Genomic DNA, 18,065 nt, shown 5'->3' with positions numbered 1-18,065 from the left:
TTCTAACCCATTCTATACAATCTACCCCTGATGATATTTATAGCGCATGTTACAGTTGCAGATGCTGGTGCAAATCAGTGATAGCCACACGAAGAACACATAATAAGAGTATGTAAACTACACCAGAAAATTAACTACAATGAAAATAACCAATATCAATATGACCAATACAACAATAGGGTGTATCATCAAATTAATGATCCCAATGGCCTTTGGGTCATTAAATCAATCCCACCAGTGATCTACGGTCAAGGCCATAATGGAATCAGTAAGTTGTGTTAACATTGTGTTCCCATTTCATCACGTGTTTGACAGCCTCTGATGGGATCAAAATTGAGAGGATCCCACAAAGGATTAACATCATCATGCTTACACTAACATCAGTAATATTCTTAATTGCAATCTGCGCAACTGCATCAAACATATATTAATCTATTCCAGCTCCTATCCTGGGGTCAAAGATCCCCTTCCTGTTTCCTTTTGGTGATCATGTGGTGAGGGCCTTTAGAACATGCAAGAGGGAGAGAGATAGAGAGAGGAAAGGGAGAGCCAGATCAGCTGGTTGTTCGTCAATTCCTTTCTGTTCTGATGTTTAGATCTTTCTGTGCGTTTTAATTTTAATTACTGCAGCCACCTAACTGTGGCAACCAGGATATCGTCTACATTTTTCCAGTTAATCTACTGACATACTTTGCTCTAAAATTCAGTATATTCCAGATTCAGGTTCCTTAATTTGTGTGTTTTTTTATTATCCTCCAGTTCCGAATCCACATATCACCCTGACCAATAACAGTAAAATAACATCATGCATCGACTCAAAATTTCTACAGCTCTCTTCATCAGTATTCATTGTGAGGATACCTCTTCAATATGTTTCCTTCCTTGCCAATTTCATGAATGAATGTATCATTGAGTGGTAACTACCTCCATGTGCAAATACCCCCTTTGAGCTACAGTATACATGCTATCAAACAATAGAGCTGTAACATTCATCTGGCTTTATCTTCAGCTTATGCTTCCTACCTTTTATTTTTCCTGGGGTTCCCTTACTACCAACTCCTACACCACCAGAGTCTGAGCTCAGCCTTCTTTCACATACACTAACTGTCCTAACACATTACAGTTTCACTTACTGGTTTAAACACTGCAGTACATGCATCATACAAACACTCAAGATGGGGTATCTGTTTGTCATCCGATGGACCCTTTCAGTCAGTCCACTATTACTCCTCCCAGAGTCCATATTCTTTCATTATAGTAACATTTTGACATAATAGCCAATCACACTTATTACTTTGATTTCAATTCGTTTTACAAGCCTTTCACTAATACTATTTTCATTGTTTTAAAGTCAGTTTCTTGATGGATTATGTGTCAGTGTCTTATCCTTTAAACTGTGTTATTGTGCTCTTCAAGGCCACACTATTCCGTTCCACAAATAGGTGTACATGTCTGAGACCCGTTCTTCAGTGCATGTTTTTCTAACTCATGTTTGTTACCTCCAAGGTAACATTCACTTTTACACGCTTACATCCGTATCTCAAGACCATGTCACATATTCTTGACTCCCATGTAATCTTAACAAATGATCTATGAGGTTTTACTTATCTCTCCACATATGGTCCTGATGCCTCAGGTAGTGACTTGATCTCAAATTCAGTCTTTCTTAACAAGAAAAAAAGGACACAAAGAGAAAGCTATCATAGAGTCAGAGAGATGTACAGCATGGAAACAGACCCAACCAGATATCCTAAATAAGTCTAGTCCCATTTGCCAGGCACTTGGTCAAAATCCCTCTAATCCCTTCCAATTTTCTGCCGAATCAGATGCCTTTTAAATGTTGTAATTGTATCAGCCTCCATCACTTCCTCTGGCAGCTCAATCCATACATGTATCAACCGCTGCGTGAAAACGATGCCACTTGGGTGTGTTTTAAACCTTTCTCTCCTCACCCTCTGGTTCCGGACTCTCCCAACCCAGGGAAAGGACTTTGTCTATTTACCCGATCCATGCCCCACATGATTTTTTAAACCTCTACAAGGTCACCCCTCAGCCTCCAATGCTCCAGGGAAAGCAGCCCCAGTCTTTTCAGCCTCCCCCTATAGCTCAAACTCTCCAACCCTGGCAACATCCTTGTGAATCTTTTCTAAATCCTTTCAAGTTTCACAACATCCTTCCTTTAGGAGGGAGACCAGAACTGCACACAATATTCCAAAATTAGCCTAACAAATGTCCTGTGCAGCTGCAACACCGACCTCCCATCTCCTATACTCAATGCTGTAATCAATAAAGGCAAGCATACCAAACACCTTCCTCACTATCCTATCTACCTGTGACTGCACTTTCAAGGAACTATGAACCTGCATTCCAAAGTCTCTTTGTTCAGCAACACTCCCTAGTTCCTTACCATTAAGTGTAGAAGTCCTGCCCTGATTTGCCTTTTCAAAATGTAGCACCTCTCATTTATCTAATTTAAAATCCATCTGCCACTCCTCAGCACATTGGCCTATCTGATCAAGATCCCATTGTACACTCAGGTAACCTTCTTCACTGTCCACTACACCTACAATTTTGGTGTCATCTGCAAATTTACTAACTATACCTCCTATGTTCAGATCCAAATCATTTATATAAATGATGAAAAGTAGTGGACCCAGCACTGATCCTTGTGGCACACCAGGTTCACAGTCACAGGCCTCCAGTCTGAGAATCAACCCTCCACCATCACCTCCTGTCTTCTACCTTCAAGCCAGTTCTTTGACATAGGATCCTTACAGTGTGGAAACAGGCCATTTGGCCCAACAAGTCCACACTAACCCACCGAAGCGTATCCCACCCAAACCCATACCCCTACCCTAAAACTTTACATTTCCCCTGACTAATGCACCTAACGTACACATCCCTGAACACTATGGGCAATTTAGATTAGATTACTTACAGATTACTTACAGTGTGGAAACAGGCCCTTCGGCCCAACAAGTCCACACCGACCCGCCGAAGCGCAACCACCCATACCCCTACACTTACACCTTCACCTAATACTACGGGCAATTTAGCATGGCCAATTCACCTGACCTGCACATCTTCGGACTGTGGCAGGAAACCAGAGCGCCTAGAGGAAACCCACGCAGACATGGCGAGAATGTGCAAACCTCACACAGGCAGTCGCCCGAGGCTGGAATCGAACCTGGGTCCCTAGCACTATGAAGCAGCAATGTGGGCAGCACAATGGCACAGTGGTTAGCACTGTTGCCTCACAGCGCCAGAGACTTGGGTTCAATTCCTGCCTCAGGCGACTGACTGTATGGAGTTTGCACATTCTCCCCGTGTCTGCGTGGGTTTCCTCCGGGTGCTCCGGTTTCCTCCCACAGTCCAAAGATGTGCAGGTCAGGTGAATTGGCCATGCTAAATTGTCCGCAGTGTTAGGTAAGGGGTAAATGTAGGGGTGTGGGTGGCTTGCGCTTCGGCGGGTCGGTGTGGACCTTGTTGGGCCGAAGGGCCTGTTTCCACACTATAAAGTAATCTAATCTAATCTAATCTAATCTAATCTAATCTAATCTAATCTAATCAATGCTCACCACTGAGCCACTGTGCTGTCCTCCACTGAGCTAACATGCCACCCTGTATCCAAATTCTTCCGTATTCCATGTGATCTAACCTTGCCAACTAGTCTACCTTGAGTAACCTTGTCAAACGCCATACTTAAGTCCACAGAGATCACATCCACCACTTTGCCCTCATCAATTCTTTTTTTTACTTCAAAAAACTCAATCAAGTTAGTGAGACATGATTTCCCATGCACAAAGCCATGCTGACTATTCCTTATATCAATCTTGTGCTCTCATCTAAACTTCCTTTTCACTAAAATGCATTTTACCCTCAACTGCTGTTTCAACTCATTATTCTAATCTTTGTCTTCTGCCATCAGTCTCCACCCTTAACCATTTTGCCTCATCCAATTTTGCAACTTAACTATTACTACCTATCTCATTCCAAAGATCTGGAGGGATTTGTAGTCCATGGAAGATAATCTTATACTACTTTAAAACTGAAGCCAATCATTTCTGTTGATTCAGGAAAAGCATACTTTGTTCTTTCTCGAAGATGATCCACATTTTTAAAAAAAATTACTTGATAACTCATTCAAGATACTTGATATATCCCTATGTGAATTTGTCCAAATTCAATATTCTGTTTACTCCCTTAAAGTAACTAACCTTATTTTAGGTATTGAAACCACTGAGACTGTATGCATGCACTTTATCATTTCCCAGAATCCCTTTAAATTTTCAGGTAACTATTCTATGTTTTAGAATATCAGGGCATGTGAATCTTAGTATAATTTTTGTCATGATATGCTTAATTGTACCCAGGCTCAGTAGTTTTGAGATTTCTGATACTCTATACGTTTAATGTTTTCACCGTAGTTCTCCAACTACTGAGATATGTTATTTAAGTTTGGCTTGATGGATTGAGGGTGCCTCATCCATCACTGTGTTGCAATGTCGAAAGTGTGCAAATAGTTAACCTTCAGTGCCTCCAGTTTCTAAAACAAAAACTTCCATCCATTCCACATGAAGCAGAATGGGTTAATTAGTATTAATCTAAAATGGATTCAAAAAAGGGGGTGGGGCCTAAACTCTTGCACATAATTATGTCATCCATTTTTCCTCTATCTTTAAGGAAATAAGTGTGTTATAATTAATAAAGGGGAAGCCTACCTCCTTTGTTAGACTGTAATTCCTCTATCTAGTTTCTTCACATTTTAGAATACACCATCAAATAATTTTGTTCAAAGAGAATTGCATTTCCAAAATTCCAGCCTCTGTTACTTGGATGCTTTCAACCCTCAATGCTCAAATCTTACCATCCTGAAGTAAAGATTCACTCATTTTAAAACAGTATTTGGAAGTTCACTCTGGCCAGAAATTGAAATTCCAAACAGAGTAATTTCTGAAATTAAAATTTACCTGAGATTCTTTCCTCAGTCCAGACACAAGGAGCCAATTCCAAAAGATAAATTTGTACTAAGCTTTGCAAACCAAATTTTTGACTCAACATTTTATCGCAGATTTTTGCTTTACACAACCACTTAAAAGGACATTACGTTAACCATATATGTTCCACACTGATACAGGCACAAACTTTAAATCACCATAGATTTCCAAAATGCAAACTGACATTAAAACATCCCTAGATCTAGAGGCCTAGGGAATAAAAACACACAAATTGCACAATTTCATTTCAGTGTTTTTCCTTCTCTTATATATTTTCATGAATCCCATCTTTGTCGTCAAACATTTCTTGGATCACAAAGTGTATGGAAATGATTCTTTGGATTAGATTAAAAGTAGTTAAGAGAAGACTCAACAACACAAATTTACTTAAATATAAACATTTATTAAGTAAATAAAAAGATGAAAAAGAAAGGAAATAAACAGTAAGTCTCATGCCCTTCTGCCTTTCTCAATTCTTCATGAAGTACTTGGAATTTTTTAGACATGAATAGAGTACCGTTGTCACTAATCACAATGCTTGTAGTACCTCACTAACTGCAGTATACTCTGAGGAATCACACTGACAGTCATTGATCCCAGCTAGTCTAACACCACACAATCTGAATTAGTCTGCAAATGACAAGATAATCAGTTAATCTCTCTATAATCCTCATTCTTTCTGTGTTAATCCCTGAATGACCCCTCACAGTCCTGGTGTTCATCTTTCTCAAATGCCTCATTCTCTGTGTTAATCTCTCTCTAACCTCAATCTCTTCCTATTAGTCTTTCTCTATCCAGCACTATCACTGTGTCAATCTCTCTCTAACCCCTCATTCACTCTGCTTTAATCTCTCACTAGCTCTTCACTTTCCAAATGTTAATCTCTCTCTAACCCCTCACACTGTCAATTTTAATCTCTAACTACTCACCATCTGTATTAATCTTTCTCTAACCCATCACTCTCTCTGTTAATTTGTCCCTAATCTCTCAGTCTCACTTTGTTAACTCCCTGTAGCCCCTCACTCTGTCTCTATGTTAATCACTTTAATCCACTCCCTCTGATTTCATCTCTCTCTCACTCTAATCCCTAAATTGCCCAGTGTAAATCTCTCCCTAACCCCTCACTATCTCTGTATCTCATTCTCAGGATTGTTCATCTGGTTGTTGTCCTGAGGGACTGGGCCCACAGGAGTCTACAGGAAAAGGAGCCGAGGCCTGACTCCTTCCTGGAGAGGTTTCGGGGACCCGAGTTGCGGACAGTGGTCAGCAGAGTGAGCAGCAACACTGCCCAGGAGGAGGGCCAACCCCGAAAGAAAAGGCAAGTAGCTCATGAAACCTGGGAAAGTAACATAACATATACCTCTGGCCAGTCAGATGGCTCCAGGTCTCTTGCAATGAGTATGATATTCACTGAGTGATACACAGTGTGAGGCAGGTACTGTACAGCGAGTTGCTAACCCCATCAACTAACTCCATGTTTATCTGGAAATGTGAATGGTGTGAATATTGGGCTGTTTCTGCTCACATGGAAAGGTCCTTCCACCTGTTTGATTCTGGGCTCCTGTTTATTTTGCAGAAAGCGGTCAGTGTTTGTGCTGGACCCGGCCAACAGTGTGTATTACCTCTGGTTGACTGTCATCACCTTACCTGTCATCTATAACTGGTGCTTCCTGGTGTGCAGGTAAGGATGACATTACTGAGCAATCATCCAGATACTCACACTGTAGCAATGGTGCTGACCAAGATTGGCACCTTCAGGCCCAGGTGAATTGTAGTGAAGTGGAACCCCATGGCAGAACAATACAGAGAGAGAGATATAGAGAGAGATTGAGAGAGACTGGCATCGGGCCTGTCGATTTTCCAACTACATGGGATTGAAATATTCAGACACAGTCAGGTGTTGGACCATTGTTTGCTTCAATATCCTAACTCATTTTCAGGTTGTAAATTGGAGCCAGCTCCCTCGTCTGAAAGACGACAAAAGTCAGGAAATTATGGTATGTATATGTGTCCACAAATGCCTCAGAGTGATGTTCAACCAAGGAATCAGTTTTCTGCAAGATGCTTGGCTACTTTTTGCAGAATCTCCCAAAACTGCAGCTGTACCACTGTCATTGTGACCCCGATTAATGATAGTACTGGGCAAGTCAGATCCCGGAATGAAACCTGTCTTTTGTTTTGTTAAGTTAATCACGATGGTGGTTAGTCACTGAAATACATTCACATGAGACAGCAGATTTTGCTTCAGGACAGTAAAGATGTTCATGACATAAAAGAAGAAGATTAAGAAAGAAAAAGTAAGAAAGAAAGAAAGATTTTAAGTCACGCAGCAAAACAAAATTTCAAAACATTTTTCCTGACACTATCCATCTGAGACTGACATCCAGAAAATTGATACCCCTACCTTTATTTTCCTATTTAACAGTTTCCTCACAGTTACTTTCATGTGGACTGTGAAATAATTTCATAAGTCCTTTCCAAATCTCCCGACATGAACATTAAACAAACCTGATATACAAAACTTCCTTAGCTCTAATAACTGAATAAGTCAAATGAAACTCCTTATTTGGAGATTCCTAAACTGAACCCTTCCACTGAGGTAGCTGGTTTCTTGAACTGCTCTGATCTTTTTTGAAGAGAAAAACTAAACTTGTTTCAAGGTTCAATACTGGTATTTTTTGAACTGAATTAAAAGAAAATCTGCTTAATCTTAGATTCCTAGAGTCATACAGTCATAGAGATGTACAGCACGGAAACAGGCCCTTCGATCCAACTTGTCCATGCCAACCAAATATCCTAAATTAGTCTTGTCCCATTTGCCAACATTTGGCCCAAATCCCTTAATACACTCATCCAGATGCCTTTTAAATATTGTAAATGTATCAGTCTCCATCACCTTCTCTGGCAGCTCAGTCCATATACACAACCTTCTGTGTGAAAATGTTGTCCCTTTTATATCCCTTTTAAATACTCCCCCTGTCACCTTAAACCTGTAATCTTGGTCTCCCCTACCCTGGCGAAAAGACCTTGGCTATCCACGATATTATAAACTTCTGTAAGGTCACACCTCAGCTTCCGTCACTCCAGGGAAAATTGCCCCAGCCAATTCAGCCTCTCCCTACAGCTCAAACCCTCCAACACTGGCAACATCTTTGTAAATCTTTTCTGAATTGCATCAGCACGTGGACTTTGTGATGAGAGGGGGTATCACATTAATGCATCCAGAGCAGAGCCCCAGCCCCACCTTGGCTCCTCAGACCACGTCGCTGCTATGTAAATCCCAGCATGCGGACCGCTCGTCAGATGTGTCAAACCGGTTCTGAAGCAAGTGAGAACCTGGCTGGCAGAAGCCATTTCTGCTCTTCAAGACTGCATTGAGCACACTGACTGACCCATGTTTAAAGAGGTGGCAACCGATGGCGATTCCATCAACTTAGAGGAGTACACGGTTCGGTGATTTGCTACATTAGCAAGTGCACTGATGATGTCACTGTGTCAAAGACCTCTCGCCCAAACCAGAAGCCATGGATGACCACAAAGGTGGTTAGTCACTGAAATGCATTCACATGAGACAGCACATTTTGCTTCAGGACAGTAAAGATGTTCATGACATAAAAGAAGAAGATTAAGAAAGAAAAAGTAAGAAAGAAAGAAAGATTTTAAGTCACGCAGCAAAACAAAATTTCAAAACATTTTTCCTGACACTATCCATCTGAGACTGACATCCAGAAAATTGATACCCCTACCTTTATTTTCCTATTTAACAGTCTCCTCACAGTAACTTTCATGTAGACTGTGAAATAATTTCATAAGTCCTTTCCAAATCTGCTGACATGAACATTAAACAAACCACTGCTGAGGCCCCGTGGTTCCGCCTTCAGAGTAGATGACAAGGCAGCCCTAACAACAGCGAGGGCCAACCTGACCCGGGCCATCAAAGAAGTAAAGTATGCACATGCACAGAGAATACACAGGCTTTTTCAAGGCAGCACTGATATGTGAAGCATGTGCAAGTGTATTCAAGCCATTACTAACCACAAAGCAGCATTGCCTGCTTGTGCTGTTGGTGCTTCCCACCCGGATGAGTTGAATAACTTGAGGCACAGTTTGAGGGACGAAATGACGTGGCAGCGAGGAAGAGCATCCCCCAATCCAATAACCATTTGTTGTGTCTTACCACGGCTGACGCAAGGAAAACCCTATGCAGAGTCAACCCACGTAAGGCTGCTGGATCAGATAACATCCCTAATAGAGTGCCCAGAGGATTCTCTGATGTGCTGGCGGATGTTCTCATGGGCATCTTTAAAATCTCCCTGAGTTGCACCATAGTTCCAGCGTGTTTCAAGGCCGCTATCATTGGCCCCGTGCTGAAGACATCTTCAGTGTCCTGCCTCAACGACTACCTCACCATTGCGAGAAGCTCATGATGAAGCATATTACGACATTGCTGCCCTCCTCACAGGACACTGCAGTTTGCGTATCGTCCCAACCACTCAACAGATGATGCCATCTCCACCACCCTCCATCTGGCCCTTGCCCGCCTGGAAAAGAAGGACACCTACATCAGACTATAGTTCATAGACTTCAGTTCTGCATTTAACACTATCATTCCTCAGTACCTGATTGGAAAACTGAGTCTGCTGGGCCTAAATAAATAAATGTAGCTGGATCCTGGACTTCCTGACTGGGAAAGCTCAGTTAGTCCGGATTGGGAACAGTGCCCCTAACACCATCACACTGAGCACGTGTCCACCCCACCCCAGGGCTGTGTGCTCAGTCCACCGCTGTTCACCTTGCTGATAGACAGAAAGCAATGCACAGCTCGAATCATATTATTAAGTTCGCTGATGACATGGCAGTAGTGGGTCTCATTAGCATGAACGACGAGTCAGCATACCAAGAGGAGGTGCAGTGGCTAATGGACTGATGCAGAGCAAACAACCTGTCTCTGAACATGGACAAGACGAAAGAGATGTCTGTTGACTTCTGGAAGGTATGGAGCGACCACTCTCTGCTGGACATTGACGGCTCCCCAGTGGAGGTAGTGAAAAGCACCAAATTTCTTGGCATCCACATGGCGGAGAATCTTACTTGTTCCCTCAACACCAGCTCCGTAGACAAGACAGTCCAGCAGCATCTCTACTTTCTGCGCAGGCTGAGGAAAGCCCACCTCCCATCCCCCATCCTCAGCACATTCTACAGAGGGCTCATTGAGTGTACCCTGAGCTGCTACATCACTGGCTGATTCAGGAATTGCACTGTCTCAGATTGTCAGACCTACAACGGATAGTGAGGACAGCTGAGAAGATCATCGGGGGCTCTCTTCCCTCCATTACAGACATTTACACCACTTGCTGCAAGTACAAGACTAACAGCATTGTGGGCAACACCATCATTCAAACATCCTTCATTCAAACTCTTCTCTCTCCTGCCATCTGACAGAAGATACTGGAGCATTCAGTCTCTCACAGCCACTCTGTGCAATAGTTTCTTCCCCCAAGCCATCAGGCTCCTTAATACTGTTTGATCACACTCTACTCCATTTGCAATTTTTGGACGAGTTTTTGAATTGCTGCTAAAACAATGTTTTATTAATGATCATTCATTGTTACATTTACTAACCCATCCTTCTACGCCCTCATTCAGGACATCTATAAAAATGACAAATAGCAGTGGCCCCAAAACAGATCCTTGCAGTATACCACTAGTAACTGAACGGAGTCTGGATTAGAGTGGTGCTGGAAAAGCACAGCAGGTCAGGCAGCATCTGAGGAGCAGGAAAATTGACATTTCGGGCAAAAGCCCTTCATCAGGAATGGAGGCAGGGAGCCTCCAGGGTGGAGAGATAAATGGGAGGGGTGGAGGGGGGAAGCTAGGGAGAAAATAGCAAAGAGTACAATGGGTGGATGGAGGAGGGAATGACTGAACTCCAGGATGAACATTTCCCATCAACCAACACCCTCTGTCTTCTTTCAGCTAGCCAATTTCTGATCCAAACCACTAAATCACCCTCACTTCCATGCCTCCATACCTCTGTGCAATAGTCTACCGTGGGAAGCCTTATCAAATACCTTACTGAAATCTGTATACACCACATCAACTGCTTTAACCTCATCCATCTGTTTGGTCACCTTCTCAAAGAAATCAATAAGGTTTGTGAGGCATGACCTACCCTTTGCAAAATCGTGTTAACTATCCTTAATCAACTTATTCCTCTCTAGATGATTATAAATCCTATCTCTTATAACCTTTTCCAACACTTTACCCACAACCGAAATAAGGCTGACAGGTCTATAATTAACAGGGTTGACTCTACTCCCCTTCTTGAACAAGTGAATAACATTTGCTATCCTCCAGTCTTCTGGCACTATTTCTGAAGACAATGATGACATAAAGATCAAAGCCAAAGGCTCTGCAATCTCTTCCCTGGTTTCCTCTTTCAAGGAGCTATGCACCTGCACACAAGATCTTTTAGTTTGGCAATATTCCCCAGAACATTACCATTAAGTGTATAAGGAGAAAGTCAGGACTGCAGATTCTGGAGATCAAAGTCGAGAGTGTAGTGCTGAAAAACCACAGCAGGTCAGGCAGCATCCGAGAAGCAGGACAATCAACGTTTCGGGCCTAAGCCCTTCATCTTGTTCAAGGAAAGAAATAGGAATAACCATGGGAATTACAGACCAGTCAGTCTTACGTCAGCGGTGGGCAAAATATTGAAGAGAATTCTGAGAGACAGGATTTATGATTACTTGGAAAACCAGAGTTTGATTAGCAGTAGTCAGTGTGGCTTTGTGAGGGGCAGGTCATGTTCATAAACCTTATTGAATTATTTGAGGATGTAACAAAACACATTGATGAAGGTAGAGCAGTGGATGTGGTGTACATGGATTTTACTAAGGCATTTGATATGGTTCTCCATGGTCAGAAAGTAAGGAGGCATGGGATACAGAGAGACCAGCCTGTCTGTTTACAGAATTGGCTGGCCCATAGAAGACAGAGGGTGGTGGTACTTGGAAAGTATTCAGCCTGGAGCACGGTGAGCAGGGATCGGTTTTGGGACCTCTGTTATTTGTCATTTTTACAAATGACTTGAATGAGGAAGTGGAAGCATGGGTTAGTAAGTTTGCCAATGACACAAAGGTTGGTGCAGGGGGATTGTAGTTTGCAACAGGACATTGACAGGATGCAGAACTGGGCTGACAAGTGGCAGATGGAGATCAATCTGGAAAAGTATGAAGTCATTCAGTTTGGAAGGTTGAATTTGAATGTAGAATACAGGGTTAAAGGCAGGATTCTTGGAAGTGGGAACTGAGGGATCTTGGAGTCCCTTTCCAGAGATCCCTCAAAGTTGCCATCCAGGTTGATCGGGTTGTTAAGAAGGTGTATAGTGAGTTGGCTTTCATTAGCAGGGGAATTGAGTTTAAAAGCCGCGAGGTTATGCTGCAGCTAGGGCGGCACGGTGGCACAGTGGTTAGCACTCTTGCCTCACAGTGCCGGAGACCCGGGTTCAATTCCCGCCTCAGGCGACTGACTGTGTGGAGTTTGCACGTTCTCCCCGTGTCTGCGTGGATTTCCTCCGGGTGCTCCGGTTTCCTCCCACAGTCCAAAGATGTGCAGGTCAGGTGAATTGGCCATGCTAAATTGCCCATAGTGTTAGGTTAGGGGTATGGGTGGGTTGCGCTTCGGCGGGTCGGTGTGGACTTGTTGGCCCGAAGGGCCTGTTTCCTCACTGTAATGTAATCTAAAAAAAAAGCTCTATAAAGCCCTGGTTACAACTGTGTTTAGTTCTGGTCGCCTCATTATAGGAAGGATGTGGAAGTTTTAGAGAGGGTGCAGAGGAGATTTACTAGGATGCTGCCTGGATTGGAGGGCATGTCTTATGACGATAAGTTGAGGAAGCTAGGGATTTTCTCATTGGAGCGAAGAAGGATGAGAGGTGACTTGATAGAGGTGATGAAAGGCATAGATAGAGTGGATAGCCAGAGACTTTTTCTTTGGTGGAAATGTCTATCAGGAGGGGGCACAGTTTTAAGGTAATTGGAGGAAAGTTTAGGAGAGATGTAAGAGGTAGGTTCTTTACACAGAGAGTGATCGGTGCGTGGAATGTACTACCAGGAGTGGTAGTAGAGTTACATACTGTAGAGACATTTAAGCGACTCTTGGATAGGCATATGGAAGAATGAAGGGTATGCAGGTTAATCTGATCTTTGAGTAGGATAAAAGGTCTGCTCAATATCGAGGGGCAAAGGGCTTGTACTGTGCTGTACTGTGTTCTATGTCCTATGTCACGTTGTACAGAGGGAACCTTTATTGCTGTTCACTATATTCACATTTAAACTATCTACATGAATGACAAAAAGCAGTGGACATGGCACCAATTCATGTGGCACACCATTGGTCACAATCTTCCAGTCCGAAAAAATAGTCTCCACCACCACTCTCTGTTTCCTATTTTGAGCCAATTTTGTATCCAAATTGCTAGCCTTTCTTGTATTCCATGTGATCTAACCTTGCTAACCAGTCCATGATGGGGAACCTTGGGTTGGCATGGTGGCTCAGTGGTTAGCACTGCTGCCTCACAGTGCCAGGGACCCAGATTCGATTCCAACCTCAAGTGATAAACGGGTCCCTTTCGGAATTGCAGGTAGTGACCAGTGGGGTACCACAAGGTTTGGTGCTGGGACCGCAGCTGTTTACAATATACATTAATGGTATAGATGAAGGCATTAAAAGTAATATTCACAAATTTGCTGATGACACAAAGCTGGGTGGCAGGGTGAAATGTGAGGAGGATGTTATGAGAATGCAGGGTGACTTGGACATGCTAGGTGAGTAGGCAGATGCATGGCAGATGCAGTTTAATCTGGACAAATGTTTGGTTATCCACTTTGGTAGCAAGAACAGGAAGGCAGATTACTATCTAAATGAAGTCAAGTTAGGTAAAGGAGAAGTACAACGAGATCTGGGTGTTCTTGTACATCAGTCAATGAAAGCAAGCATGCACGTACAAGCAGGCAGTGAAGAAAGCTAATGGCATGCTGGCCTTCATAAAAAGAGGCATTGAGTATAGGAGCAAAGAGGTCCTTCTGCAGATGCACAGGGGCCTAGTGAGACCGCACCTGGAGTATTGTGTGCAGTTTTGGTCTCCAAATTTGAGGAAGGACATTCTGGCTATTGAGAGAGTGCAGTGTAGGTTCACGAGGTCAATTCCTGGAATGGCAGGACTTTCATATGTTTAAAGATTGGAGAGACTGGGCTTGTATACACTAGTTTAGAAGGATGGGAGGAGAAATGATTGAGACATATAAGATTATTAAAGGATTGGACACTCTTGAGGCAGGAAGCACGTTTCCGCTGATGGGTGAGTCCAGAACCAGAGGACACAGTTTAAAAATAAGGGGTAGGCCATTTAGAACAGAGTTGAGGAGAAACCTCTTCACCCAGAGAGTGGTGGATATATGGAATGCTCTGCCCCAGAAGGCAGTGGAGGCCAAGTCTCTGGATACTTTCAAGAAAGAGATGGATAGAGCTCTTAAAGATAATGGTTATGGGGATAAGGCAGGAACAGGATGCTGATTGCGTATGATCAGCCATGATCATAATGAATGGTGATACTGGCTCGAAGGGCTGAATGGCCTACTCCTGCACCTATTGCCTGTTGTCTATTGACTGTCTGAAGAGTAGAAAGCTGAATATTATTTAAATGAAGAAAGACTGCAGAAAGCTATGCAACAGAGATCATAATGTCCTTTTCTTAAATCATAAAAAAGCTTGCATCCATTTTTAGTGGGTTAATAGGGAAGACAAAAAGGATGTTAGCCTTTATTTCAAAGGAATAGGATATCAGAGGGAGGTTCTGCTAACACTGTACAATGCACTAGTCAAACCACAGCTTGAATAGTGTGAACATTTTTGGGTTCTTTTCCCAGGCAAGGTATTGGAGGCAGTCTGAAGAAGGTTCGCGTGATGATAGCAGGTATGAAGTGACTGTTTTATGAGCAGAGCTTGAATAAGTTGGGCATGTTCCTGTTGGAGTTTAAAAGAATGAGAGATGAATGTATTGGAACATACAAGGTTCTAAGAGGACTTGACAGATTCGATGTGGAGAGGTTGTTTCCTCTTATGGGAGAGCCTTGAACCAGAGGCAATGATCTCAGAATAAGGGTCTCCACATTTAAGACAGAAATGAGGAGAAATTTCTTCTCAGAGGATATTGAATCTGAAATTCTTTACTACACTGAGGCTGGGCCATTAAGTGTGTTCAAGGCTGTGATAGACAGATTTTTAATCAATAGGGGAATCAAGGGTTATGGATAAAAGGCAAGAACGTGGAGTTGAGGAATATCAAATCAGCCATAATATAACTGAATGCAGAGCAATTCGATGGGCTCACTTGTCTACTTCTGCTTCTATATCTAATGGTTTCATTGCATGAATTGTGTGTCTATGCGTGTGTTTCCATGGTAACCCCCGAGTTGTTTGACAGGTGGATGGAAGAACCTATTTGGGAGGGAGGCAAACATTCAGTCCTCTGACGGGTTAAATGTTTGCTTTTACGTTCTCAGAACTTTTCAGCATTTTGGGCCAGTGCCTGTGAAGCAGCCACGCTGGCTGCCACCAGGCTGGAGTTGACTCAAGTGACTCTACAGAACAATTACAGATAAAGGTGTATTGGGGGTTAAGCTGAAAGGGCATCGTTTAGATTAGATTAGATTCCCCACAGTGTGGAAACAGGCCCTTCGGCCCAACCAGTCCACACTGACCCTCCAAAGAGTAACCCACCCAGACCCATTTCCGTCTGACTAATGCACCTAACACTACTGGCAATTTAGCGTGGCCAGTTCACCTGACCTGCACATCTTGGACTATGGGAGGAAACCGCAGCACCCGGAGGAAACCCACGCAGACACGGGGAGAATGTGCAAACTCCACACAGACAGTTGTCCAAGGCTGGAATCGAACCTGGGTTCCTGGTGCTGTGAGGCAGCAGTGCTAACCACTGAGCCACCGTGTTGGATTAATGCCAAAAAGATCCTGAGGAATACAGGTGGACAACTAGGAGGCTGGAGAAGAGTCACACTGATGGGGCAAGCGGCACCTTGAAGGAAGGAATTGCACACGAAGAGTTGGCAACACAATGGGATCATGAGGCAAGCTGGTGAAGGGGAAAGGCAGGACAGAGGACAGAATGGGAGAAGATGTAATGGCCAAGCTTCAGCCAGGGAAGTTCAGGAAGGTCAAGGGAAATGGTGAATGGGGTCCCAATGACTGGGGAGATTGAAACATGGTAGACGCGATACCAGAGGAAAGAATACCTTCTCCAGTGTTGGGAGAAAGAGTGTGGCTGAGAGGGGGAGGATTTAAGGATGAAGAAATTAGAAAGAAAAATAAATTCAAAGGAGGTTGTATCCATGCAGTGCCCTTGCAGCATTCTTGTCTTCTGGCAAATCCATATCGAGTCCCTCAGTGAGAATGTACAGCAGAAAGAGGAAGGGGCCTAAACTCTCTTTGCATAAGCTCATGCACAGCACTAAGCGCAACTATGTGTGAAGTGAGGAGAAACAAAACATAACACACTGCATGAGCGCTTAGTAAGGATTTCAGGCTGAAATGAAGCATTGACTGCAGTAAAATGGCTCCTATGCTGGGGTGGGAGAGAGAGAGAGAGAGAGAGAGAGAGAGAGAGTCGGGGGAGGGGGGGATGTACCAAAATGGGGTGATAAAGAGAGAGGGATGACACTTGGAGGGAATATCCCAAGAAGGGACATCACAAATGAACTATACTGAGAGGTGTTGTACCGACAAAGGACGTACTGAGAGAGGGTGTACTGAGAATGGGGTTTACGGGGAGAAGATGCACTTTGAAAGAGTATGTTTATGACATTGCAGCTCCCTGCAGATGTGTGTACTGCGGTGTTAGAGATATCTTCACATGACTCAGGACACCGTCACTACATCTGTCACCTCGTGCAGGCAGATTTACAATTGCTCAGCTTGGGAGGCAGCACGATGCCTGTGACACTGAAAATCACAGCAACAATGAACTGCCTCACCACTGACTCCTTTCAAACCACAGCTAGACAGCTGTGTGGTATCTCCTGATAGGGAGCTTACTGTGTACTCACTGAATTATAGGAATGCAGGACAGTTTGTCCAATTCACCATGGACTGAGCAGCCGAAAGAATCAGGCTTACAGTCATCCTGGGGGTCAGAGCACCTTAGCATCACCCAGATTCCTGATCAGGAAACGATTTCATTTCTCTGGCCCACATCTCATGAGTGAACAAAAGTAAAACTTGTTAATGTTGTATTTGATTCCCTCATCTGGGTCATTTTCACATATTGCAAATAGCTAAGATCCAAGCACGGGTCGTTCTGATAGCCCACCAGTCACGGCCTACCACCCAGAATGAGGCCTATTCATGGCCACTCTCGGTTTCCTGTCTGTCAACAAATTCTCAATCCATGTCAATATATTACTTCCTATTAACTTTGTCCACCATCCTCTTATGAGAAATTTTATCAAAAGCTTGCTGAAAATTCAAATACACCAGATTCACAGGTTCTCCTTTATCTTATTGCATCCTCAAATAAAAATTCTGGTAGATTTGTCAAGCATATTTTTTTTTGCCTTTCATAAGCCCATTTGTCCAATCCTGTTTATATTTTGCAAATGTTCTGTTATTGTTCTTTTATAATAGACTCATGCATTTTCCCCATTACTGACGTGGGGCTAACTGGTCGATACTTGTTTTCTTTCCTCTGTCCATCAACTTTTAAATAGTGAAGTTACATTTTTCATTCTCCAGTTTGTAAGAATTGCTCTAAAATTTATAGTACTCTGGAAAATGACCACTAATACATCCAGTATTTCCAGGGCCTCTTCCTTTGGTATTCTGGAATGCCTTGGGGATTTGTCAGCCTTTAACTTCCTTACTTTCCTCAGCACAATTTTCTTACTGATACTGATTTTTATTAATTGCACCTTCTCCACCCTTGTTTCCCTACAATTTCTGGGAGGCAATTTGTGCTCTCTGTTGTGAAGACAGAACCAAAGTTTGCCTGTA

At 43.1% G+C, this 18,065-nt stretch overlaps 1 protein-coding gene across 1 annotated transcript in view; it reads left to right on the top strand.

Annotated features, from left to right (window-relative positions):
* The window catches only part of LOC122557042 (cyclic nucleotide-gated channel alpha-2-like), a 76,563-nt gene that overhangs the window by 46,517 nt on the left and 11,981 nt on the right, over positions 1 to 18,065 (top strand). Inside the window, exons 3-4 of the mRNA XM_087991817.1 lie at positions 6,145 to 6,319; positions 6,578 to 6,678. Of these exons, the coding sequence (XP_087847943.1) occupies positions 6,145 to 6,319; positions 6,578 to 6,678 (276 nt within the window). The remainder of the gene's footprint in view (positions 1 to 6,144; positions 6,320 to 6,577; positions 6,679 to 18,065) is intronic.

The sequence above is a fragment of the Chiloscyllium plagiosum genome, unplaced genomic scaffold (assembly GCF_037043375.1).
Source record: "Chiloscyllium plagiosum isolate Xiang-an unplaced genomic scaffold, Cpla_swu_hap1 HiC_scaffold_11, whole genome shotgun sequence".
Classification (NCBI taxonomy): domain Eukaryota; kingdom Metazoa; phylum Chordata; class Chondrichthyes; order Orectolobiformes; family Hemiscylliidae; genus Chiloscyllium; species Chiloscyllium plagiosum.
This window is presented reverse-complemented; position numbering and strand designations above follow the sequence as displayed.